The sequence below is a fragment of the Pelophylax lessonae genome (assembly GCF_965119305.1).
Source record: "Pelophylax lessonae genome assembly, chromosome: 12".
NCBI classification, from domain to species: Eukaryota; Metazoa; Chordata; class Amphibia; order Anura; family Ranidae; genus Pelophylax; species Pelophylax lessonae.
The window spans coordinates 186,922,718-186,948,722 of NC_138779.1; the positions used below are offsets into that span (position 1 = coordinate 186,922,718).

Consider the following 26,005-nt stretch of genomic DNA (forward strand, 5'->3'; position numbering starts at 1 on the left):
GTGATCAGTGTAAGTGTCCCCTCCTTACAGGAGATGCTAACTTACCATCGATTTAAAAGGAGTATTCTTCACTAGCCACCAATGTACTGGGGGGGGGGGGACCTACCCAGGCAGCCATTATATCTGGGGCATTAGTGGTCAATGTATTTGTTACTTAATATTACAATTCAGTTATTTTTTGCTCTCATTGGCCCTCATTACTGAAAATAATGGTCATCATGGCAAATAATGATCATTATAGCTAGTGCAGGGCCCCAAACCTCATTTCTGCTTCGGAGCCCCTTGTTTACTTTAACAGTTTTTTTTTTTATAAGTGCCCTTCCAATCAGTAATAGGCAAACAATCTACAGCACTTTCAGTGAGTACATGTGTGGGTGATTGAGTTTGGATTCCCCTGTTCTCGTAGTGTGAAGAGGTGTTGTGTGGTGAAGGGTTTAACCCTTGTTTATTTCAAAGAACATTTACTCAGAAAGTGAATGTTGCTTTTTTTTACACACACCCAATAATGGAAAATGTTTAACATTTTCTGCATAAACTTAGGGCTTGTTCATATCAGCCCCCACGCTAATGTATGCTGTGTAGGGGTAATAAAGGGGTGATGCAATGAGTGGTTGCAACACATCACACTGTTTACTTTTATCAAAAAAACTCAACTTTCTTTAAGTCTATGCACTGTATCGCATTGTGACGGACTGTGGTGACATGCAGAACCATGCGTTGTGATGCACAAAGATGCAGACAGGCTACATTGTTATTCAGCTTTATGATATACAGGCCAATGTACCTGGTGTTATAAGCTCTAAAGGAAATACAGATTTGGTCTGTTCGTCCACCCATCCATATATTTAGTAGAAGTTACTTTTAGGATCCTTTCACTTGGGCGTTTCGTCCAACGGACTCATCTTTGCTCAGTGGGGGATCGATCCATTGATCCCCGCTGAGCAGGAGGATAACAGGTCCATCTCCGCTTACTGTGCTGTGACGGACCTATCAGAGTCCTGCTGTATTCTATGGGGAGATTGGATGAAAATGGACTGCCTGTCCATTTTCATCTGATCCCATCTGATCCGATCCTCCAGACAGATGGAAAATAGGGTTACCATCCTTCTAGATTTCATGGGCAGAATTGGATCGGATAGCAGCAGGTGTCAGCGGACATGTCATCGCTGACATCCACTGCCCCATAGGGGTAAATGGAGCAGCCAATTAGGTCTCCCTGAAAAACTGACAGGTGAACCTGATGTGAAAGGGGTCTAATAGTGGCAATATTACCACCACCACTAAATGACAGCTTCCAGCTGGCTGCCGTTTCAAATTGTAAACGAGCCAGCAGACATACTGGGTGACGTTGGTAACCATGTATGGTCATATTTAGTCAATTATGTCAGTCAGCATCCCCAGCCAGTTATTTTAGATTCATCAGTTGACCTGGGGCTGTCATTTCCAACGTGAGAAGTGATGGCAGAGGGTTGTTGTTACGAGGTCATTGTGTTTGTGGGGACCTTTTGTTCTTCTTTTTAATAAAGTGGTGTGGATATTAGTATTTCCTATTTACATTTTCTTTTAGTTATTGAATAATAAGGGGTACATATTTTGATAAGCCCCCTCCATCACCTGCAGACCCCCCCCCCCCCCATTCACCAGGCCAGGGATGTTGCTAGGAGCCCATTGTTCCCATCAACATGGATACTAAATGCCTTGCCGATGATTGAATGAAGGCATAGGGTCCCCAACAAAATGCACCCTCCCAACTTTGGGGGGAATGTTACCTGGTATGGTTTAAGAGGAAGTGGGGCACACACTTGCTTCTCCCTTCCTATCCTGGCCAGGATGCATGCCTGGATAGGAATCTGGCATGGATTTTAAGGGGGGAACCCTACACTCCTCTTTTAGTGTGAGATGCCCCTCAATATCTATACTAGACCCTTCTGCGGGCATGCACAGCCTGGGTGGCCAGGAAAGGGAGTGTACGCACTGAGTGTGTACCTCCCTCCAACTCCTAAACCATAGCATGCCATATGTCCTGAAAAAAAATAGACACAACAAAAAAAGGCATAGGGCCCCCTCAAAGTTTATATCAGTTTGAGGGAGACCCCAGGCAAAAAAAGGCATAGGGCCCTCCTCAAAGTTTAAATCAGTTTGAGGCAAACCCCAGGCAAAAAAAGGCATGGGGTCCCCAACAAAACCTATACCCTACCCTTCTCCAGCCATGCAACCTTGCTGTAACAGGGGTATTTATACTTACTTCCGCTGTAATACTGAATACTTCACTAACCATTAATGTAGTCAGAGTTAATACGATGGTCACCAATGTAACAGGGGCATTTACATTGATCACCATTTTTACCAGGGACATGATTGGTCAGTGTAAATGTCTCTTCCAAAGGGAGGGAGCAGACACATTTGCTGTCCTTTCCTGGCCATGATGCATGCCTAGATAGGGGTCTGGATTTTAAGGGGGAACCCCCACACTCGTCATTTAGTGTGAGATCCCCCTTAGATCCATACCAGACCCTTATCCAGGCATGCACAGCCTGGATGGCCAAGAAAGGGAGGGGGGCACTAAGACTGCAACCCCCCTCAAATCCTTAACCAAAGAAGCCAAATGCTTTGGAGAAATACATAAGGAAAAAACAAAAAAATGGCATATAGCCTCTTTAAAGACGTGGGAACCCCCCTAAAGAAAAGGGAGGGGCAATGCAGCCCCACTCCCCACTTCCTGAAAAATGCCAGGCCAAATGCCCTCAATGTTGGGATGGTACCTTACCAGCCCAGAGACTTTCAGACATACTGTAGAAACACTCTGAATTCTGGTGGTGTGTGCCTCTCTGCCCATGTGCATGAGCACAATTGCTATTTGTTAAGGATATGTCAACACTTGAATGTCCATATCAGGGTTTCTCAACCAGGGTTCTATGAAATCCTAGGGTTCCTCCAGAGGTTGCTAGGGGTTCCTTGAGCAATGAGCAATTTCTGCCTCTCAGATAAGTTCCCATTAACACTATTGATCTTTTTAGCTTGTAAGGGGGTAATTCTTCCCAATGACCACAAATGTAAGGAGCATTCGTCCCACTGACCATCACACTAATGTATGATGAGTTGTAGATATAGTAATCTTTAGCAGGGGTTTCCTGAGACTGGAAAGTTTTTTCAAGAGTTCCTTTGTGTTGAAAAGTTTGGGAAAGACCGGTCAACAGCCTGGCCACTGTAATGAACTCATTGCTTTGCACTGCATTAGCAAGTCAGAGGTTCACTTTAACACACAGCTACAAGATTGTATACAAAAAGCTGATACATTTCACGAGTATATAAATAAAAATGAAAATGACTGCAGCTCTGGATTAAGAAACTGCAGAATATCTGTTTATATGATGAAGACCGCCTGTGTTACATCAGTTTGCTCGCTGTCCACGTACGAGTGAGTCTCAGACACAGTTCTGCAGAAGAGGTCAGGAGGAAGTGAATAGAAAACAGAGAGGGGGGATCCCCCGAGTCACATGACTTCCAGCAAGAGCAAAAAACACTAAACTAACTACAAAGAGCAGTTACATATATTAATCACCGATGTGGTGTATACACGTTAAATCTTTTTTTTTTTTTTTACATGGTTGTTAGTGTTGTGGAAAATGAGGTTAGAAGAAATGTAAAATGCCTTGGAAAAAAAAACGTTTTACAATTTATTGCAGAGGTGATCAGTAATTTTAAAGGGTACCTGTCATAGGCCAAAAGTCCCTTCATAAATCATTTGCAAAAAAATTACATTTTAAGATGACAAAAAAGCATAAACATATGACTTTGAAATACATTGTAAAACTTGTCATTGTCAACAGTATTCTGACAGTACAGTATTCTTTTCTTGTTTCGGATCTCCTGAACTCCTTTTCCTGTTTCTGATCTCCTGAACTCTTTTCCTGTTTCTGATCTCCTGAACTCCTTTTCCTGTTTCGGATCTCCTGAACTCCTTTTCCTGTTTCGGATCTCCTGAACTCCTTTTCCTGTTTCTGATCTCCTGAACTCCTTTCCTGTTTCTGATCTCCTGAACTCCTTTTCCTGTTTCTGATCTCCTGAACTCCTTTCCTGTTTCTGATCTCCTGAACTCCTTTTCCTGTTTCTGATCTCCTGAACTCATTTTCTTGTTTCTGATCTCCTGAACTCATTTTCTTGTTTCTGATCTCCTGAACTCATTTTCCTGTTTCTGATCTCCTGAACTCCTTTTCTTGTTTCTGATCTCCTGAACTCTATTTCCTGTTTCTGATCTCCTGAACTCTATTTCCTGTTTCTGATCTCCTGAACTCCTTTTCTTGTTTTCGGATCTCCTGAACTCTATTTCTTGTTTCTGATCTCCTGAACTCCTTTTCCTGTTTCTGATCTCCTGAACTCCTTTTCCTGTATCTGATCTCCTGAACTCCTTTTCCTGTTTCTGATCTCCTGAACTCTATTTCTTGTTTCGGATCTCCTGAACTCCTTTTCCGGTTTCTGATCTCCTGAACTCTTTTTCTGTTTCGGATCTCCTGAACTCTATTTCTTGTTTCGGATCTCCTGAACTCCTTTTCCTGTTTCTGATCTCCTGAACTCCTTTTCCTGTTTCGGATCTCCAGAACTCCTTTTCCTGTTTCTGATCTCCTGAACTCCTTTTCCTGTTTTGGATCCCCTTCTCCTATTTATGATCTCCTGAGCTCCTTTCCCTGTTTCTGATCTCCTGGGCTCCTTCCCTGGTTTCTGGTCTCCTGGGCTCCTTCCCTGGTTTCTGGTCTCCTGGGCTCCTTCCCTGGTTTCTGGTCTCCTTCCCTGGTTTCTGATCTCCTGAGTTCTTCTTCCTGTTTTAGCTTTCCTGAGCTCTTCTTCCTGTTTTAGCTTTCCTGAGCTCCTCCTCCTGTTTCTGATCTCCTTCTCCCATTGTCCTCCTTCTGTGTTTCTGATCTCCTGAGCTCCTTCTCCTGTTTCTAATCTCCTGAACTCTTTCACCTGTTCTTGATCTTCTGAACTCCTTCTTATTTTTCTGATCTCCTGAGCTCCTTCCCCTGTTTTTGATCTCCTGAGCTTCTTCTACTGTTTCTGATCGTGTAAACTCCTTCTGTTTATTATCTCCTTCTCCTGTTTCTTATCACCTTCTGACCTTTGACCTACTTCTATATTGTTTAAAACTGTTTCATGCTTGTTTTGCATCTCCGTTGTTGTAATGAAAAAAAATGTCCATTTATCGTTCCACCAAGATAGAGGCTGATAAGAAGATGTACAGGATGCTATGTGACATATTTACTGGATGCCAGACACTTACCTGCCTAAGGTTATTCAGTATATCCAGGTTTATTCTCCCATGGTTTAGCAGTGAAATCACCCGCTGAACAGCTAAAATGTTCTCATGGACCACAGCAATGTGCAGCGCTCTAGAGAGGGAGAAGTAGAGAATACTGTCAGCAATGGAGCACAGTAATCACATAACAAGTTGGCAGCCTTGTGTAGGGATCATAGTTTGTTTCAAATTTGATGCGCCAAATAACCGAAATATTCCAGGCACTGCTGATTTCATGGGCAAAGCGCAAGTTCACTTTAAGTTCAGGCAACGTGTGGCCAGTGGCGGCCTGTCCATAGGGGGCGCAGGGGCGTCGCCCCCCCCCCCCCCAAAAAAAAAAGAAGAAAAAAAAGATTGAGAAAAAACATTTTTTTTTAGCTCACTAGGGGCGCCGGACCTAGTAGTAGGTATGGGGGGGGGGGTTCCACCCCACGTGACGACGGCATAGGCGCCGATTGGTGGCCTTCTGGGGTAGGTTGGACTGTGTGTCATACTGCAGTTGTATCAGACCTTCACCCACACAGAGAACAGTAAAACTGTAAAGTTGGTCATACACATGACAATTGTATAGAGCCACTGGACTTTTTTTTTGTCAAAATTGCAAAGCATTTAAAGACATGTTTGGCTTCAAACAATCCTAGGGAGCTGGGATCAAAATTGCCTAGATTAGACCTGGTGGGGACAAAGATCACTTTCAACAAAATTGTTATAGGTTTTTAATAAACAATGAGTGATCAAATGTGTGATTACCGGTGGATGGCAAAAAATTTAGATCAATTGAAAACTGCCATGCTAATGCATTGTCCAGGTTAATACTTAAAGGGAAAACTTGGGGGTCTATTTAAAAAAAAAAAAAAAAAAGATGCATAGTCATTTGTCCAGTGAAGTTACATTTGTATTCCTTCTGTGCAAATTGGGCAAAAACAAATGTTTGTAGGCTATTTTCTCTTATGGGTAGTAGTAAAATACTACAATATGGCCATTAGATGGTGCTGAAAAGAATAGGGAATACACAGGGCTTTTTTTCAGCGGGAACGCGGGGGAACGCAGTTCCGGAACCTCCGGTCTGAGTGTATGCAATGGCAAAGGGGTGCTGGGACCAGTGGAGTGAGCTGAAGGGCCTATTGATGCTGGCTGCTGGGGGATCTATTGTTGCTGGAGTCAATATATTGTTGCTGGCGAGCATTTTGTTGTGGGTGGGGCTTTTTTTGCAGTGGAGGATTTATTGTTGCTTGGGGGAACTATTGTTACTGGGGGGCTATTATTGCAGGGGAGGATTTATTGAGGGGGGGGGGCGATTGTTGCAGGGTTGCAGGGGTGGATTTATTGTTGCTGGGGGGCTATTGTTGTTGGGGGTCTATTGTTGCTGATTGCAGGGGATCTATTTTAAGTTTTTTTCTATTGTTGCAGGGGAAGATTTATTGCTGCTGGGGGGATCTATTGTTGGGGGGGGTCTATTGTTGCTGATTCCAGGGGATTTATTTTTCTGCTTTTCTAGTTATCATTAACAAATTCCATACAAATTATCTAGAACCACAACATGATACTTGGTTCTGTATTCTCTAAAAGGGGGGGTACTGGGAGGTGGGCAGAGGGTGGAACCAATGGACAGCGCTCGGTGGTGAGTAGGGAGTGGAGACAAGGGGTGACTCAGAAGAGGGGAGTACTTGTACCTATTCTGGGAGAAAAAAAAGCCCTGTGAATACATAAATATGTGTAGCAAGAGATGCAATGGGGTAGATTTACTAAAACTGGAGAGTGAAAAATATGGTGCAGCTGTGCATGGTAGCCAATGAGCTTTCAACTTCAGCTTGTTCAATTAAGCTTTGAAAAAATAAACTGAAAGCTGATTGGTTTCTATGCAGAACTGCGCAAGATTTTTCACTCTCCAGTTTCAGTAAATCAATCCCAATGTAAAAAAGGGGATTTTTTTTTTTTAGACAAAGGGGGCAGCATAGCAAACACACATGTACCTGATGAACACCTGGTAAAGGAACATGTAAATGCCTTGGCTTTTAGGCTAGATGTTAGATAAATAGCTAAAAAATGAAAATGCACACATGTTAAATTTAATTAAACACACATTTTTTTTATTTTTAGAATTTAGAGGCCCTTGCCAGACAACATAACCAGGTTGGTGACCCAAATTGTTTCCACTGATGTTGGGGTATACAATTTTGTCACTGACCACCTCTCAGCCTGTTTACTGGACAATGAAGAAGCATCACTACGCTGAAGGGGTCATTTTTCTGCCATCTACTGTCGGTAAGCTCCCTGTTTTACATTGACAGTAGTGTTTAATGCTGTCATACAGTGTTTTCTGCAGATCTAGCTCTGCAGTAACATAAAGAGAAAATGGCCGCACACCGAAACGATGACTTGATACTAGTAGCAAAGATTTATTGTACATATCTGGATACAAGGTACAACAGAATGGAAATGGTAGATGACCAACAGTGTGCTTGTTCACTTAGTGAACAAGTACGCTGTTGGTCGTGTGAAACGCGTCTATCATTTCCACTCTGTTGTATCTTGTGTTGCAGAGTGTGATCACTGGGTGCAGCAGAGTCCATTCAGATCAGACATTGTGGAGTAAACAGGAACTGGCTTCTTTATTGGAACATAACACAGAAATCAAAGATGTCACCTCATTGTAATATGAACAACAGTCAGGAAGAGATAACCAACAAGTTCAGTACAGTGTACAGGATATTACAACACATCATAGAAATGCATAGCATATCACTGAGCCATAGCGACATCTAGTGTCCGATTTGTGAACTGCAGTTAATCTGTAATAGGCTAAGCTTTAAAGTTGTTGTATCTCCAACATCTTGTATCCAGATTTGTACAATAAATCTTTGCTACTATCAAGTCATCGTTTCGGTGTGTGGCCACTTTCTCTTCATGTTCTTGTTATCCGATGGCAATCCGAGGTCCAGCACCCATTATTGTAGATATAGATCCACCTGAGCTGTGTACATCTTCCTTTCAATCTATCTCTGCAGGGCATTACAAAAATCTATTATAAAGACAGATTTAGTTATATAAAAAAGAAGCTAAATGAATGTTGAGGTATTAGGAGTAAATGGTTATTCTATTTCGGATTGGGGTTATTCTTTGCATTGAGGCTTACATTAACATTTTAATGGAGGGCTTTTTGGCTTCTTACCTCACTCGTATCTCGTATTACTCGTATAAAAGACATAACCCATAATGGTTTTGGTAAACCTGCAACCATCTCTATAGACAGAATTTCTTTTTGTCTCAACTCCGTGCATCTAACTGACTATAGTGTAAGAGCTAATAGGACTTGATATTTACATTCTTAAGGTAATTTGGCATCCTTGATGTCGGGATTGATGTAATACAAAAGTGGGGTGGGTAGGTACATCATTGGGGTCTTCAGGTGGGCACCCTTCTTCTTTGACGTTCAGTTGATGAACCCACTACGTCTCCAGAGGGCTTAACAGTGATATCTGGTGTACCAGGTACACCCCCTCAGGTCCATTTTGATGTTGGAATTGGTGTGGTAGAAAACAGGGGAGAGTAGGTATGTCAGCAGGGTGCCCAGGTAGACAGTCTCATTCTTTGAAATTTTGTTGATGAACCTACTACATTTCTAAAGGGCTCAATGGTGATGCCCAATGCATAGGTGTGCGCAGCCAATTGCATTAGGGTGTGCACCCCAAATCTCAAACACACATGGCTTTCTCTGCAGCTTCGGCTGCACTGGACAATGAATGAATGGGAAGTGCTCTGTGCTGAGCAGCTTCCTGGTTATTCACAAATTGAAGCATAGTAAACACAGTTTACTATGCCTCAGCTATGAATGAATGTGTAGTGAGCGAGTAGGTTCCCTGTGTTCGTTTATAAAAGGAAGGCACTGGTAAATTACATATTGACTAGCCTCTTTCCCTGCTCTCAATCCTAAAACTTTCCCCGCAGCAACCTGGGGGAAAGGAGGGAAGCCAGCAGCACTGCAGGTGGGGGGGGGGGCGTAATAAGGGGAAAACCTGGGCAGTAGGGGGAATCGTCATGGCACGTAGTGATTAGGGTGTGCCCAGGCACACCTGGCACACCCCCTGCGCACGCCTATGGCCCAATTTCCCAGGTACACCCCTATCAGTTCCATATCCCAGGTACATATGGAGAATTGTGTGTGCAGCCACTCCTAGAAATATCACAGTTGACCAGGACTACTGTAAGCTGTGCTAGCTTCTCCAGTTGGTCTTTGATCTTCCTATCATATTAATCAGATAGACATATTAGATAGATCTGATATTAAATAAGCACATTGCCCATAAAGTTGCTCCTCATTCATGGCAAGGAAAAGTGGTAAATATGTTAACGGCTTGCATTTAATGGGTTCAACTGATCCTTTTTAAAGAGATCCTGTTATAAATGTACTATTTTAAGGCCTTTCTCTAGTTCTGAAGACTGTCATTGCCAATCTTCTGCCAATCTACTCCCAAGGACTGGATGACAGGGATTTCCTAAACCAGACAGAAGGCTCAGCTGATCCACATAAAGAAGCTTCTGACAGGTTCCATTGTTAACATTGTCCAAGTGTTCCATCAAACTGGAGCTTACATTTAATACTTGCAAAGTACTTAAAACAGTCAAAGTTTATGTAAACCCAAATGTTAATTTTAGTACATTTGGATTCATGTCACTTCATGCACAATTTCCTTAAGGAAATCGTTTTTTGTCAATCTGGTGCAATTTTTTTTACATGAAGTTCCTGCCAGTAACATCAGTTGCTATTTCAGGCTGACAATGCTAAGCCATTGCCGCATAGTTAGCAGCAGCATTGTCAGTCTGCCATGCTAGCTTCTTTAGTTGACCATTGAGCTACCTATTATATTTATCAAATAGAAAGCCCAATGGCCAACTGAAGGAGCTTACCTAGTAAGCTTGTAGGCAGCGCAATCTGTATTCTCCATTGCAGATGGCGCTCATCCACAGCAGGAATGCAGATGGAAGAGGAAGTTGAGGGAAGCTGGGTTTCTCTATGATTTCTGATTGGATGCACATGCCCCAGGTGACCCTGACAGCCATCTTGGGTCAAGAAGAGTCTGTTTAAGACTCTGACCCATAGGTATGGTGCCCTTTATGTGAGTGGATAAGGTAGGGGCAGGTTCCTCTTCTATCGGGGACAGTGTCGGCGATAGGGAGAGGTTCAGTAGTGTAGGGAAAGAGCAGGGACTACGTCTACTTTCTCAGGACACTTCTGCCCCGTACACACGTTCCGATAATCCTACGACAAAACTCGCTTTCGACCTGATCTCACGATAATCTGATCGTTAGTACACAGCTTTCGACAGCCGATCACGACAGTTGGTCCAACAAAATCCGAAGGGACAAACAGGAAAACTTCTGTCGTACGACATCTTCTCGAACGATAATCATTTCGTCAGTACAGTATTCGTACGCTAAAAGTCGATCGACAAATACCATGCATGATCGGAAACAGTAAAATAATCCGCAGGGGTCAGACGTATATACATTACTTCCGATATGTAGCTACGAATAATACACTTGGTCAGTGAATCGTACAAAGAAAATCTGATGGTTTGTATGCAGAGTTGGTTTCGATTTTAGTAACATGCAACAATTTACGAAACATTAGTCGTACGATTATCGTGCGATTATCGGAACGTGTGTACGGGGCATTCCCCTTTGGGTCGGACCAGCCAGGGCACACTCCGCTCCTTGTGGCAGATGCTATCAGCATCCCTGAGTCGTCAGACCACTGTCTCTCCACTGCACAGTTGTAAGTGGCACTAGACGGGTGAGCCTCCCTGCCAGGGCTTTTTGTGCTGTCAACCTGCTGTTTCAATACATCATTCTTTGCAAATCTGAACTCTGTCTGTTAACTACCACACTACCACACTACGCTGCACCTGCCCAACAAGCTTACAAAGTTGCTGCTAATTGCGCAACAATGTCTTAACGTTGTCAGCTTGCATCAGGAAGTGCTGTTACTGGCAGGATCTCCAGGTAAGCAAAAGTTTAATAAAAAACATTTTGTTAAAGAGAGCCCTATACAGTGAGTCATGATGCCAAACATGCTGGAAACTTGGTTTTGGGCCATTGCACACCAATCGCAAAGGAGTGGTTGATCCGCATTTGTAGCACCCCACAACCACCCACCTAAACACTGCAGGACAGTGCAGTGGAGAGACCCACTGACAATGGGGTACTTTGACGTAGTGGTGGGCTTGAGCACGATATGGCCATATGGTGGGACCAAATCCCCATTTTTTGCCTTTATATTTGATAGTCATTTCTTTTGCATGTGTACGCTATTTTCTGTAAATACGCAAGTGCAGTGGAGAAGCCATGGCCACGATGCTTTGCTTCTTGACTGTGGCAAATTTAACTTGGCTTGCAGAGTTTGAAAGGCCTGTCAAACTTGCCCATTGATGTCAATGGGACCAAGCCACAACCCCAGAGCCTACACCTTGGTTTGCATTCATGACTCTGTATTTTAGTACAAAACCCCCCTTGGGATAAAAAAAAGGCTATTAGCCGCAGGGAAGGACTGGCCCGGGGGGCAGGGGGGCAACTGCCCCCCGGGCTGCTCTGATGCCCAGTAAAAAGGCTGCACCGCTTCTGCCACAGACATGCCTTAAGGATTCCTGGTGAAGAGAAGTAAAAAGTTGCCCACCACTGACCTACTGAATGTGGGATGAAGACACGGAAAAAGTGCAGCCCCCCCAGCATGGATGGTGTAAGCTGTGTCTGAGCAGAGGCCAGTTCCATGCCCCACTGGAGACTCTCCTCCCCCAGCCAGCCCTGACGGATTTGTCCTAGCTCCCCCCAACTGCCCCCTGCTGGCCAGGTGGGGAACCTGAATTCGATCAGTAGAGAGTACCTGGAGTGGAGCTTCAGGCAGGAATGGGGGATCAGGAGGAGGCCAGGAAGAGAGAGATTGGGAGGCGGGCCGAGTCGCTGCACCGTGGACCACTTGTTTGTACTTGCCCCCTGGGCCAAAAGTTGCCAGTCAGCCCCTGATCAGCCGCTGCTCTACAGCCCTCTGATAAGCAGTTCACCGCAGATCCCTTTTCAGAGAGCGGTAGAGACTGTCGCTCATGTGAAAGACCTCTTAGGGTTTTCATTAAAAAAGCATTTATTTACCACAATATCTGTTCCTCTGAGATTCTTTTTTTTTTGTTTTGTGGTACGATAAATTGTTGGTGTCAGCAGGTGACAGATCTGAACAAATAGGGTGGCGGTTCGCTGTCTGGGGGCCGGACGGGGGAAGGATAATTAGTATTGTGTCAGTTTTAGGAAGTTAAAGGGATTTCACAGAAAAGGCTCTTACTATAAAATGAAACTAAACATTGAAGGGAATGACGTCATATAAAGATACAAACACAGATAACCAACAGACACGCTTCGGGTGAAGATAGCGGAATTGCAAAACAGACCCCGAGCATCAGATATACAGAAAGCACCGCTCTGCAGAAATGTGCTATTTCCTATAAACCCCTCAGTAGACTTTATATAGGAGTGGAAGTCATTTGCATTTCTGAAATGAGAAGGCTTCACCAGTGTGGACCAGTGATGGTCAGCCTACTGGATATAAGGGATCCCCAAGTGCAGCCGTCCACATTATCCAATGGCTGCACATAATATCCACTATATGTAATGCTATAGGAGACACAGACTTAAGGGTTAATTTACTAAAGGCAAATAGTCTGTTCAATTTGCAAGGAATGTTGCATTCTGCAAGGCAATTTGCCCCAGAGATTAGTTAAAAGAGAGAAAAAAAATGTATGCTCACCTAGGTGGATGTAGCATTCATCCGATGCTGCATCTGTCCCCCCACCGGCTCTGCACTGAGAACTGAGCGATCAGACACCACTGATCACTCATTTCTCAGCATTCTTTGAGCAGAGAGCCAGGGACTTTAAGTCTCCAGCTCTCTGCTCTGCCCCCCCCCCCCCCCCAACTCACTGGAGTGCTGGGCTGTGGAGGGGGCAGAAGGGGCTGGCAATGGCTCTCAGCAAATTGTTGAGAGCCTGAGCCAGCTGTCGGTCCAAGCTTCTGGTTGGATCCCGACCATACGGGAACTTTTCAGAAACTGGACCAGCAGGACGAACTGCACTCCTGTGATCTGTAGGCAGGGTAGCCATCAGAAATGTTGGGGCCCCTTACACAACTTTAGGCCTGGGCCCCCAGGACCTGATCACCAGGTTACGTCCTTTTCCTCTGCGGGGGCCTGTGAATGCATATGATTGGCTGCTAGGATGCCAGACAGTCCTAGCAACCAATATTTTTTACAGCGGTGGCCAGTGGCAGGATGGGTGTCAGGAGCCAGGGCAGTGGGTGGCACCAGCGGGAGTCGGGACTAGTCAGTGTAGGGGTAAAAAGGAACAAAAGGGGAGGTGCCTACTTGGAGCCTGGAGCATCCCAGAGGAACTGGGCCCCTCGGGACGCCTGGGCCCCCCTTTATCTGTATGGGCTGTACCCCCCTGATGGCAGCCCTGTCTATAGGTGAAGTATAGCTGTACTTCTCCTTAAACCAGTTCCCGACCGCTTACGTTATATTTACTGCGGCAGGCTGGCTTGTACAGGCAAAACAACGTAGGTCTACGACACTCACCTGGGAGGAGCTAGGGAGCAAGCACACGCCACCGGCGGCACGCCCCGCCCCCGATCATCAGCGGGGAAGCCGATGCATGTGTCCGGTTCCGATTGCCGCCTGACACCCGCGATCGCTCCCAGCAGAGAGAGGACGGTCGGCTGTTGTAAACACAGCCGACCGTCCTTCTTCCTGAAATGATCGCAGAGCTCCTGTGATCCTGCTATATAGGATCACATGTCTCTGTGGTCATCTCAGAAGCCACGCCCCCCCCCCACAGTTAGAATCACTCCCCTAGGGTCACATTTAACCCCTTGATCACCTATAATGTTAACCCCTTCCCTGCCAGTGTAATTAATACAGTATCAGTGCATATTTTTAGCACTGATTACTGTAGTAATGTCACCGGTCCCCCCAAAAGTGTCAAAAATGTCTGATCTGTCTGCCGCAATGTCGCAGTCCCGCAAAAAAATGCAGATCGCCGCCATTACTAGTAAAAAAGAAAAAACAATACAAATGACATAAATCTTTCCCGTAGATAGTAGACGCAATAACTTTTGCGCAAACCAATCAAAACACGCTTATTGCAATTTTTTTTAACCAAAAATATGTAGCAGGAAACAAATTAGCCTAAAATGTTAAAAAATTTTGATTTTTAATTTTTTTGGGGGAATGTTATATAGCAGAAAGTGAAAAATATTGTTGTTTTTTTTTCCAAAATCGTGGCTCTTTTTTTGGTTATAACGCAAAAAATAAAAATCACACAGGTGATTAAATACCACCAAAAGAAAGATCTATTTGTGGGAAAAAAAGGACGTAAATTTTATTTGGGTACAGCGTCGCACGGCTGCGCAATTGTCCGTTAAAATAACGCAGTGCCGAAGCGCAAAATAGGGCCAGGTCATTAAGGGGGTAAATCCTTCCGGTCTTAAAGAGGTTAGTGTGATGAAATTTCACTTTGCAAGGAATACCCAATCACATACAAAGAAAATAAATTATATTCACTGTGCATCTTTGCACATAATTGGGTGAAAGATGTCAATGGGGCTTCACCCCATTCACTTCCCTTGCAAAGTGAGTAACCTATTTGCCTTTTGTAAATCAAACCCTACGGATATGCTGCAGGCGATGGCCAGAGATGACTGATGTGAATATAGCCTTTGTTGGAGTTTGGTGGCATGCTGCAGGAGACAATCAGAGACTGGGGACATCCTTCTAGCGATCACTGCCATTACATCCCCTTTAATTGCTGCCACATTTTATATTCTCTGCATCAAGATTATTATCAGTTCAGAGAAAAGGCCTTATTTACATGGGTAAGTATGCTGTGTATGCGCCATCAGGAGCTGCGTGCAGGCAGCCTATGTTACTGAATGCGGACACAGCAACTGTATGGACATGGGCAAAAGTTCTAATTTCACAGGCTTGCAGGGGCAAGTGCGTGGCCCCCGAATGCAGACCACATGCAGTGAACCCCCCTGCATGCTTGTTGAACTATAGCATGCTCCTGTGTCCATACAGACGCTGCATCCCTATTCAGTAACATAGGCTGCCTGCATGTAGCTCCAAGTGGCTCCAACCACATAAAAAGACAACTGTATGGACTTCAGCACCCATGTGAATGAGGCTTTAATGGAAAGGGAAAGTGTTGTGCAGAAAAAAAAAATAAGTGTGAAAAAAATAGGCAAATTTAACTAGCAGAGGCCAGAATAATGAATATTTTGCCTTCACTGACCTAAAGTGTTACTAAACCCAGGAGCCTGCATTCATTATATCTGGTCTCCCACAGTACACAGAACATGGAAATGCAATAATTTTAGTAAATATAAACTGCTAAATACCTTTTCTAATCAGCAGTATATAGCAGTCTTGTGACTTCTATCAGTGTCTGGTTAAAGCTTGTAGGAGTTTTAATGCTCCCATGATTGTCCTATAAGGCTGCAGGCAGTGGCGGCTGGTGCTCCATGGGCCGGGGGGGGCGGCAGACGGACCACACCATACACCCCCCCCCCCCCCGACCACACTAGCTCACACACCATATAACCCCCCCCCCCCACCCTTCCCCCGGCGGCGGCGGTGGCTTCCCCTGCGTCTCCTCCATCCTCCTCCTCCTTGGCCAATAGCATGGCCTCTCCTTTCGGCCAATGGGGAAACGGGTCTCAGGACCCACTTCCTGATTGACTGGGAGGAGAATCAGTGTGATAATAGCGAATATTCATTCGCTATTGTCACACAACTGGGTGGGCTTGGGGCGCAATGCTCTGTGCCCCGAGCCCACCCTTTTTTTTAAGCCTATTAGAGCCTCTGGCTCTAATCACGTGCTTCAAAAAAAAAAAAAACCCATTGGAATCTAGGCGTGCGGCGCCCTACATGTAGTCTAGGGGGCCGGATGCATGGATAGGGGGGGCAGCGCCACTGTGCCCCCAATGGAAGGGCCTCGTCTAGCTGCAGGACCCCTGACCTATGACTGGACAGTGCTGATTGGTTTAGCTGATCATATGCACCCTCCCAAGAAAAATTAAAATAAACTTTGTAGCAATACACACCAAACTGAGCATGTGCAGCTTGTTTCTTAGCCTCTGTACTATCCGGATATGGTTTGGGAACAGTGGAAGAAAGGGAGGATCAGAGAAGACAGGATTAAACAGCCTTATTACACCCCTTAGGTTCCACAGTAAGTATAACAAGCATGCTTTACTGCATATACAGACTAATTTTACTGTTGTGTGTTTAGTAACAGTTTAAGTCTTGGTCCTGTCTGCGGGCTGAACAATAAGTACTAATAGGGCCATGTGTGTCCATTTGGCTGAAGGTTGGACACCAGGAGTCTAGACTTACTATATACTAAGAAACCTCAAAGGGTTAATTTACTAAAGGCAAAAAAGCTGTTCACTTTGCAAGGGAAGTTGAACCATGCAAGTGAACTTTCCCCAGAGCTTAGTGAATGTGGTGAAGCTCTGATAACTTCCATAATCCGAACATGTGCAAGCAAAAAAGGCAGTTTTTTTCCTTTCGCAGGATTTGGTATTCTTTGCAATTTAAAATTTCATCACATCCACTAAGCTCTTGAGAAAGTTCTCTTGCAAAGTGAGAAGCCTATTTTTCTTTAGTAAAATCAACCCCCTAGAGTCTGGACTTTAGTTGCCTTTAGACTTCATCGATTCGAATGATCAGTCTTGCAGGTAGGACTCCATCATCCCCCAAGCTAGAGTTTACCAGAGCACTGCAAAGCATGCTAACAAAATGAAAGCTCAACCTAGTCAAGCCTACAAGATGTTGCAACTAAAAAAAGGAAGGGGTGTATGTAACGTGAGGTTGCAGCTGGCTTACTGTTGTAGCCGGGTGCCCCTGGCTTTGTGCATTACTCCCCCCCCCCCCCTATTTAATGACAGAGCAGGTTACCACCCCCTCCCTTCTCTTCTTCTCTTCTCCACCAACCACTGTGTATGAGCAGCAGTACTTGCAGCAAGGAGGACTCTGCAGCCTCTTAATCTCTCCCTCGCTTTTGGGTGGAGTCGCTTGAGCCTGGGATCATAGGACATGTAGTCCCCAAGGAACAGTGTGCAATGCATATTAATAGACTGAAAACTACAATTCCCACAAATCCCTGGAGGACAGAGCTTTTCCTGGGCAAATGTGTGAGATCTGGGAAGTCTAGTGCAGGGATCCAGGATGTACAGACCTGCTGCTGGGGTCTGTACACCACACCAGAGAGAGGATGGGCCTGTTGCAGACAGCTAGAGTTGGGATTGAGTTATAGCTGGTGCTTATGTGCCGTTAAGGGATGTGTGAAGACATTGGATCTGTATGTGCCTACACCAGTGAGAGACTGAGCCTTTCTGAGCACCCAGGGAGCTGCAAGACTGAGTCACAGAGAGTTGCTATGTCTTGGGACCTGAGCTGGAGGAGACCTTTTGCTATGTGTGCCCACATCAGAGAGGACCTAATCATGAGTACTGAGCTTTTTAGGACAGCTGACCACCAAGAGTAAAGGAAAGGATTTATTGCATATGAGGAGTGGTGAGCGGAATTAGCAAGGTAATCCCTTACTGTCCATAGGTAATGCCAAGGGAGACTGCTTCTTTATTAACATCCCATCAGCCCTCCCTTGAGTACAGTCTTAAAGGAACAACATTATGTGCACCACCTTACAGAAGGCTCCCCAACGATAGCCGGCTTAGTACTTTTAAATAGGTGCCAGGTACTTTATAGCCATCTTCAGGGGTACCCCTTGTCAGGAATCCATACACCTACCTGCTGTTGGGCCTGTTTACATAAAGTGCACTCAAGGACATTTTTTTGGGTTAGGTAATATCGTTATATTGCCCCCTATTTATACTAGCTGAAATTTGGTTTAACGTTTTGCAGTTAATTGCCATATTATAGGCCAGTGTTCACCTTAACCAGTACAGCAAGTTTAAACTTGTTTAATTGCCTGTTTAAAGATTCATGCATTGTCTAACTTGCCTTGCCATAGTATATTTAATGAATCTACTACCAAGTTGCTGGTGGCCTATTTTCTGAGTATTATTAAAGAGCGATAGCATACTAACAATGAAGTTTCACAGGTGTGTCAATGGGGACCATGCAGCCTAAAGAGTCATGGCAGAACAGAAAAACCATAACACAATGCAGCTCCTGCGGGGGAAGCGCTAGCCTGGGATGGGGCTGTTTGTGTATAACATGGTAGTTCTAAGTAAATGGCCTTTGCCACTAAAAAAGTTAAACACATCTAGTTTTTTTCCCTGCTCTCAGCCTGTGATTGGATGTTGAAAGAGAAGCAGCAGATTGATGAACTCGGCTCTCTCTTTATGCATGTTCCTTACTAGCAAACAAAAAACAAGGTTTTAGTTGCACAACATTTGCAAATATAAGTGGAAGCTGTACTGCCTCATCAAGGTCCCTCTGTTAAGTTTGGTCCCTAACTCTAAATTATGAGAGCCTCCATCTTGGAGCACATACACCAATGATTAATTTGATTACTAGTATGCCTGTATGTAGCCCACTCTGTGCTGGGCCTGCCCATTTAAGGGAAAGGAACTACCTCCTGGCATGCCTACCCTACATGTATTCATTGCTATGAATGCTCCAAGATGGAAGCTCTCATAGACTAGAATTAGGGACCACACTATCCAGAGGGGCCCTGATGAGACATATTTACTAATGTTGTACAACTAAATCCTCTGTTTTAATGCAAATTGCTGGGCAATGTCAATTTGGGTTTTTGCTAATTACCGTATTTTTCGGACTATAAGGCGCACTGAAAATCCTAAAATTTGATCAAAAACTGGCAGTGCGCCTTATAATCCGGTGCGCCTTATATATGAAAATAGTTTGAAAATTTACCATTAACTGGATGGTTTGACCAAAGGGGTGCAACCACTGGACATAAGTGTCAATCGTTCCTTCAAGGCGAAACTGCGAATCACGTGGGAAAACTGGATGATGGAAGGAGAGCACTCCTTCACGAAGACCGGGAGGCAACGCCGGGCCAGTTATGCCACTGTGTGCCAGTGGATAGTGGATGTCTGGCATAAAGTATCTGCCAGAACTGTCATCCGAGGGTTCGCGATGAGCACCTGCCAGTAAACCTCGCGCGGATCAACGTTCCAAAAAAAAAAAGTGCGCCTTATTATCCAGTGCGCCTTATATATGAAAATAGTTTGAAAATTTACTGTTAACTGATACTGCGCCTTATAATCCGGTGCGCCTTATAGTCGCAAAAATACGGTAAGTGATAAGTGCATTTGGAAATGTTTGTATTGTGTTTTGTGAAAAAGCCCTGTGCATGTGCTCCTTACAATAAAAACTAGTTATAAACTGATTGGAGGGGTTGTTGTTTTTGTTCAGCTTGCTGGATTTGGTATGGGGGCACACTAATGGCCTTTAGCTGTCATTGTTCTGCACTGGGCTTCTGGTGTGTCCCCTCACCATTAAATGGTAATGGATCGCCTTCAGGCATACCTGCCCTTAGTTTATTCAATGCTTTATATGCTACAAGATGGAGGCTCTCAAAGACTAGCATTAGAGACCACAGTTCACAGAGTACAAGTAGTCTAAAAAAGTATGTCCATGGTCGGATCACCAGAGGCGCAGGTTGTCATATGCCTAAGGATAGGTCGGGGTCATCTGGTTTAATGAACACCGAATTGCTTTACTTCAAGTTTCCACTTCCTCAGTTCAGGGTGATACAATGACGTTGGGTATAATATGGTGCCTGCGTATGGTAAAGATTGCTGGCTAGCTGGTAGGAGTGCTGGGAAAGGTTTGTATTGTGTTGATTTTGTGGAAAGCCCTGTCCATGTGCACCTCATATTCAACAGCAAGTTAAACATTGATTGGAGAAGTTGCCATTTTTCTTTAAAGTGGCTCTAAAGCCTGAACAATTTTTTTACCTTAAAGAGGTTGTAAAACCACTTCACAAACTTTTACCTATAGGTAAGCCTATATTAAGTTATTATTAGGTATAGGTGCTGTAAATATCTCCTAAATTTGCACCGTTTAGGAGATATTTAGAGTGCATACTGCCGATGACGTCATCGGCGCATGCACTCTAAAGGAACGGCCACCCGTGCCGTTCCTTCAGAGTCCTATGCCGTGAACGGCGGCTCCCGAGCGCACGCGCGGGAGTGATGTAATCGCGCCTCCGGCCAATCAGATGGCTGGAGGACGCGAACCCGGAAGCAGGACGGCCGGACATGTCGGCCATCCTGTCGCTGAGGGGGCAGCACGGCGGGGGCTTCGTTTTAAGGTAAGTACTTCATAATGAGCTAATATGCGATGCATACTAGCTCATTATGCCTTTCTCTTTACAGGGCTTTTTCTTTCTCGTTTTTTTTTAGTGACTTTACTTCCTCTTAAATGCACATGTGTCAAACACAAGGCCCGCGGGCCGAATCCGGCCCTCCAGGCCAATTCATGTGGCCCTCGCACCTCTCCTGCAGAGCTCCAGCCCTGTTCTGATCCTCCTGCAGACCCTGTACCTTTTTGCTTTCCAGCAATGCCTACAGCTTCTTCCCAGCAGCAGCACAATATGGGGGGGGGGGGGGGGGTCACTGTGATGTAAGGGAGGGTGAGGGATTCAACTTCTGATGGTGGAGGGGCTATTGACGTCTTATGTAAGGGTAGGGGGATGCTCTAGTCTTACAGATACAACCGGCCCTTTTGAGGGCAATCATAATGCTGATGCAGCCCGCGATTAGATTGAGTTTGACACCCCTGCCTTAATGTATTTCTTGCATAAAGGTAAAAAAAAAAAAATTCCCAGTGTTTATATTGCCCCCTAACCCCTTTTTATACTTTTTTTTTACTCTCGATCAAGTGGTGTGCCCATCTGTAGCAGCTCTCGCCTCTCTCTCTCTGCCTACAGAGGCAGCAACAGGAACCATTGGCTCCTGCTGCTGTCAATCAAATCCTATGAATAGAGAACAGGCGGTGGGACTTAGCCTTGCTATGTGTGTCAATAGATGCACATAGCCCAGCTTGGGATTGAGCCCGCAGGTGTGCCACCATAGGTAGTGGCTTCCTATGGTGGCACATTGAGAAGAGCAGGAGCCTGGTGCACCGGCGGGGAAACCCTAGAAAAGGAGTTTGGTACTGCTCTGTGCAAAACCATTGCACAGAGCAGGTAAGTATAACATGTTTGCAATTTTAATAGAAAAAAAGTTACCTTTACAAATACTTTAACTTGCGAGATTGAAGCTAAGGTTTCTAAAATGGCAGTTGCAGCCCAGTTGACTACAAAAAAGGGCTGCTAATTCTCTCAAATACACACAGCCTTTTCCTAAATTGGGCTTTCTGATCCAAATCAGAACAAACGGCAACCATAATTAAAGGGGATGCCACAGAAATATTACGGGGGGGATGTGCCCAAGCTATATGTAGCTGTATACATTGCTGAGCTAACTAAAAGGCAATGCAAAGAGCAGAAATGTGGAACGTAGCTTGAATCAGATGATGAAAAATTATATGATTTATTGCTATGGGTTACTGCGCTACAAACACTGCCCTCTTCCTTTTAATGTGGGAGAGTCAGGGGAATATTGCAGACACCGGTGAAATACATTAGAATAACACAGGCAGGGAAGTATTGTATGGTGCAGGAAGTTTGCGGTGGTGGGGGGAAGAGTAGGGGAACTTTGTGGTTTTGAACGGCCAGATTAGGTGGTTTCTATGTGCTTTACTGTTTGCTATTTTCCAGTAACAAGGTGATTGTATGGTTATAGGAGGTCATCCACCTAGACTCTGCATGGTCATGGGAGTCTCAGGTATTACTATTTCAGATTAATATTTTTAGACAATGCCGATGTGCACTCTATTCATTTGAAATATTTATTATATTGTGCTATATTCCTAAATATAACATACTCTGTGTTCCCCGTCATCCTTACAGCAAACAGACCAAAACACTATGGCCCACCCAATGGAATCAAGGGTATGCTCAGATGGGCTGCACAAAATTAAATACAAATGGACACATTAGCATGCATTACGTTCCATTTCCCAACACAACGAGATAAATGGGCAAGAGAAAATACACCATTTTTCACAGATTTTGTTCTCACAAATATGTTGCATTACAGTTTGTTATGGAAAAGTTCTGCATGCTGTATTTTGTTTGATCTGCATATTCCCATTAAAGTCAACCATAATGTAGTCTTCAAAGTGAACCAGATAAAAGAAAAGGAATTGGCAGCACTCCAGGTTGAGTCAAAATCCAGATTTATTGACTGGACATCCAAATATGACAATCGTGACAAGGTGGACGCGTTTCACACACTGACTGTGTGCTTAATCATTAATGATTAAGCACACAGTCAGTGTGTGAAACGCGTCTACCTTGTCACGATTGTTATATTTGGATGTCCAGTCAATAAATTTGGATTTTGACTCAACCTGGAGTGCTGCCAATTCCTTTTCTTTTATCAAGTTTTCACGGAGGCGTCCTGGGGCATGCACCGGTGTGAGTCATCAGGCAATCACACCACCTTGAGCAGTAAGTTCTTGTCTTTTCAATTTCAAAGTGAACCAGACCTGGTCTAAAAGGTTTTTAAACTAACAGCAGTAGTGGATCTAAAGGCTATCCATAGCTTCTTGGCTTCTTCCAAAGTCACAGTTAAACTCCACTCATGGAACTTAACCCCCATTTCCACCATTCCTGATAGAGCTTTATTGAGAATTAGTACATTTAAAAGTTAAATATCAAAGGGTAGGGCTTAACACCAGGATGATTGGGGCCTTAATAATGATTTGCTTAGTGAGACCCAATGAACAATTTCGACTAAAAGCGGGATCCACAGGGGCATATTGGTCGATTTGAAGACCGATTCAGATACTTCGGCACTGTTTAATCATTTTAAAACCAGGTCAGTTGCACTTTAGCGTAATGCAATAGTGGCTTAGTGGTTAGCACTTCTGTGCTGTGGCACTAGAGTCATTGATTTGAATCCCAACCAGGGCACTACCTGCATGGAGCTTGCATGTTCTTCCTGGGCTTGCCTGGGCTTTCTCTGGGTACTCTGGTTTCTTCCCACAAAGACATGCTGGTAGGTCAACTGGCACCTGTCTAATTTAGCCCTAGTATGTGTAGGTATACCTTTGAGATGGGGACCCTAGATTGAAAGCTCTTTTTGCACAGGGGCTGATGTCAATGCACTGTGTCAATTGCCAGCACTATATAAATAATTGTAATAAACAATATAAATAATGCTATAAAATGAGCATCAATGTATGCCAATAAATGTTTTCCTGTTGTGAGCCCAACCTAATAAAAAAGCTCTGAGTTTCTACTCCTACTGAACTCGATTGTTCTCCCACTTTCATAAGTGCATATTCTAAGCGTGAAGACTATCTGCATGGAATCTAAACAATGCTTGTGTTTGCCTATATTTGGTTCACTTGCCTTCTACAATTCAAAAGCATATTTGTTCCACCCATAACGTCTACCTCATCCATGACTTCTAACTCATATTTCCCATACATTCCACTCATATTGTCCATGGCTTTCACCCATATTGTCTATGGCTTACATTCATTTTGTCCATGGCTTTCACTCATATTGTCCATATCTTCCACCCATAATGTCCATGGCTTCCACCCATATTGTACATGGCTTCCACCCATTTTGTCCATGGCTTCCAACCATTTTTTCCATGGCTTCCATTTATATTGTCCATGGCTTCCACTCATATTTTCCCTGGCTTCCACCCAAGATGTCCATGGTCTCCACCCATAATGTCCATGGCTTCCAACCATAATGTCCATGGCTTCCACCCATAATGTCCAAGGCTTCCACCCATAATGTCCATGGTCTCCACCCATAATGTCCATGGCTTCCAACCATAATGTCCATGGCTTCCACCCATATTGTCCATGGCTTCCACCCATAATGTCCATGGTCTCCACCCATCATGTCCATGGCTTCCAACCATAATGTCCATGGCTTCCACCCATATTGTCCATGGCTTCCACCCATAATGTCCATGGCTTCCACTTATAATGTCCATGGCTTCCACCCATAATGTCCATGGCTTCCACCCATATTGTCCATGGCTTCCACCCATAATGTCCATGGCTTCCACTTATAATGTCCATGGCTTCCACCCATAATGTCCATGGCTTCCACCCATATTGTCCATGGCTTCCACCCATAATGTCCATGGCTTCCATTTATAATGTCCATTGCTTCCACCCATAATGTCCATGGCTTCCACCCATAATGTCCATGGCTTCCACCCATAATGTCCATGGCTTCCACCCATATTTTCCATGGCTTCTACCCATATTGTCCATGGCTTTCACCCATTTTGTCCATGGCTTTCACCCATTTTTTCCATGGCTTCCACCCATTTTTTCCATGGCTTCCACCCATTTTTTTCCATGGCTTCCACCCATATTGTCCATGGCTTCCACCCATTTTGTCCATGGCTTCCACCCATTTTGTCCATGGCTTCAACCCATTTTGTCAATGGCTTCCACCCATATTGTTCATAGCCTGTGTCTTGAAGAGTATGTTAGAGATGCTATTATTATCTCCACGGGGCTAAAGAGAGAAACCACTTGATTCCCCTATCCACACTAAACAGTGTGGGTGGAGGAATCTGCACTGCCAGGCATATAGTGTAGATGACTCAATAAAGGCACAGCAGAGGGAAGTGTTATTAGATGCAGAGCAAATGAGTACAAAAAAACCTGAAGTAACATAAGAGACACACACTGGAAAAGAAGAGGTTTATGGCACTTACGTGTCTCCATCCTCATCCGCCCGGGTAGCTGCGATGATGTCAGCATGGAGATCTATATCAGAATTAAGCGGTGTTGCTGGCACTAGTCTCAGGGGTCGTGGGGTCATAATGGCAGGAGCAGAGTATAACGAGGAAGGATATGCAGACGGACTCCCTGATAGCAGACAAAAAAAAAAAAAAACAAATTGGGCTAGTTTTTTTAATATATAGTCATAACTATCCACCACTCAGTTTTTTTTTTCATCTAATGTAAATAAATAGACCAATCAGCTAACAAAAGATTCATATCTCTTAAAGTCTACTTTTTTTTTTTTTAAATTAGCAGAAGGAACAGGACTTACATTTAATTAGAAGTGTCCCTCGTGCTGGTACCGGCTGGCCTAGTTGAAATCTTCCGTCCCCTGCCTCCCCACCCCACATCCCAGCAGCAGTAGTCTTCCAGTGCTGCAGGGGTTAATATAGCCACTGGACCTGTCACAGGCACTTATTTCAAGATTGCCAACTATGCCCACCGTCTTACATAGTTACTGAGGTTGAAAAAAGACACCAGTCCATCCAATTCAACCCATGATGAGTGTGTGTTTTTGTCAATAGTACATTGTATATCCTTGTATGTTGTGGTCGTTAGGGTTCCCATTTAATCATTTTTTGAAACTATTGATGCTCCTGATACCACTGCTTGTGGAAGAGAGTTCCACATCCTTACCGTTCCGACATTATAGAACCCTTTACACAGTTTAAGGTTAAACCGCTTCTCTTCTAATTTTAGCGAATGGCCGCGAGTCCTTTTCTGTTCCCTTTCACTGAATAGTTTGTTCCCTATGCTAGGGTCACCAGTACGGTATTTGTACATTGATAACATATCCCCTCTCAAGC

The 26,005-nt window shown here is 44.3% G+C and overlaps 1 protein-coding gene across 1 annotated transcript in view; it reads right to left on the minus strand.

Moving 5' to 3' along the window:
• Positions 1–25,279, minus strand: part of BCL3 (BCL3 transcription coactivator) — a 65,146-nt gene extending 39,867 nt beyond the window's left edge. The window contains exons 1-2 of the mRNA XM_082274408.1: positions 25,130–25,279; positions 5,279–5,387 (exon numbers count right to left, since the gene is read on the minus strand). Coding sequence (XP_082130534.1) covers positions 5,279–5,387; positions 25,130–25,236 — 216 coding nt within the window. The 5' untranslated portion in view covers positions 25,237–25,279. The remainder of the gene's footprint in view (positions 1–5,278; positions 5,388–25,129) is intronic.
• Between the last annotated feature and the right edge of the window lie 726 nt (positions 25,280–26,005).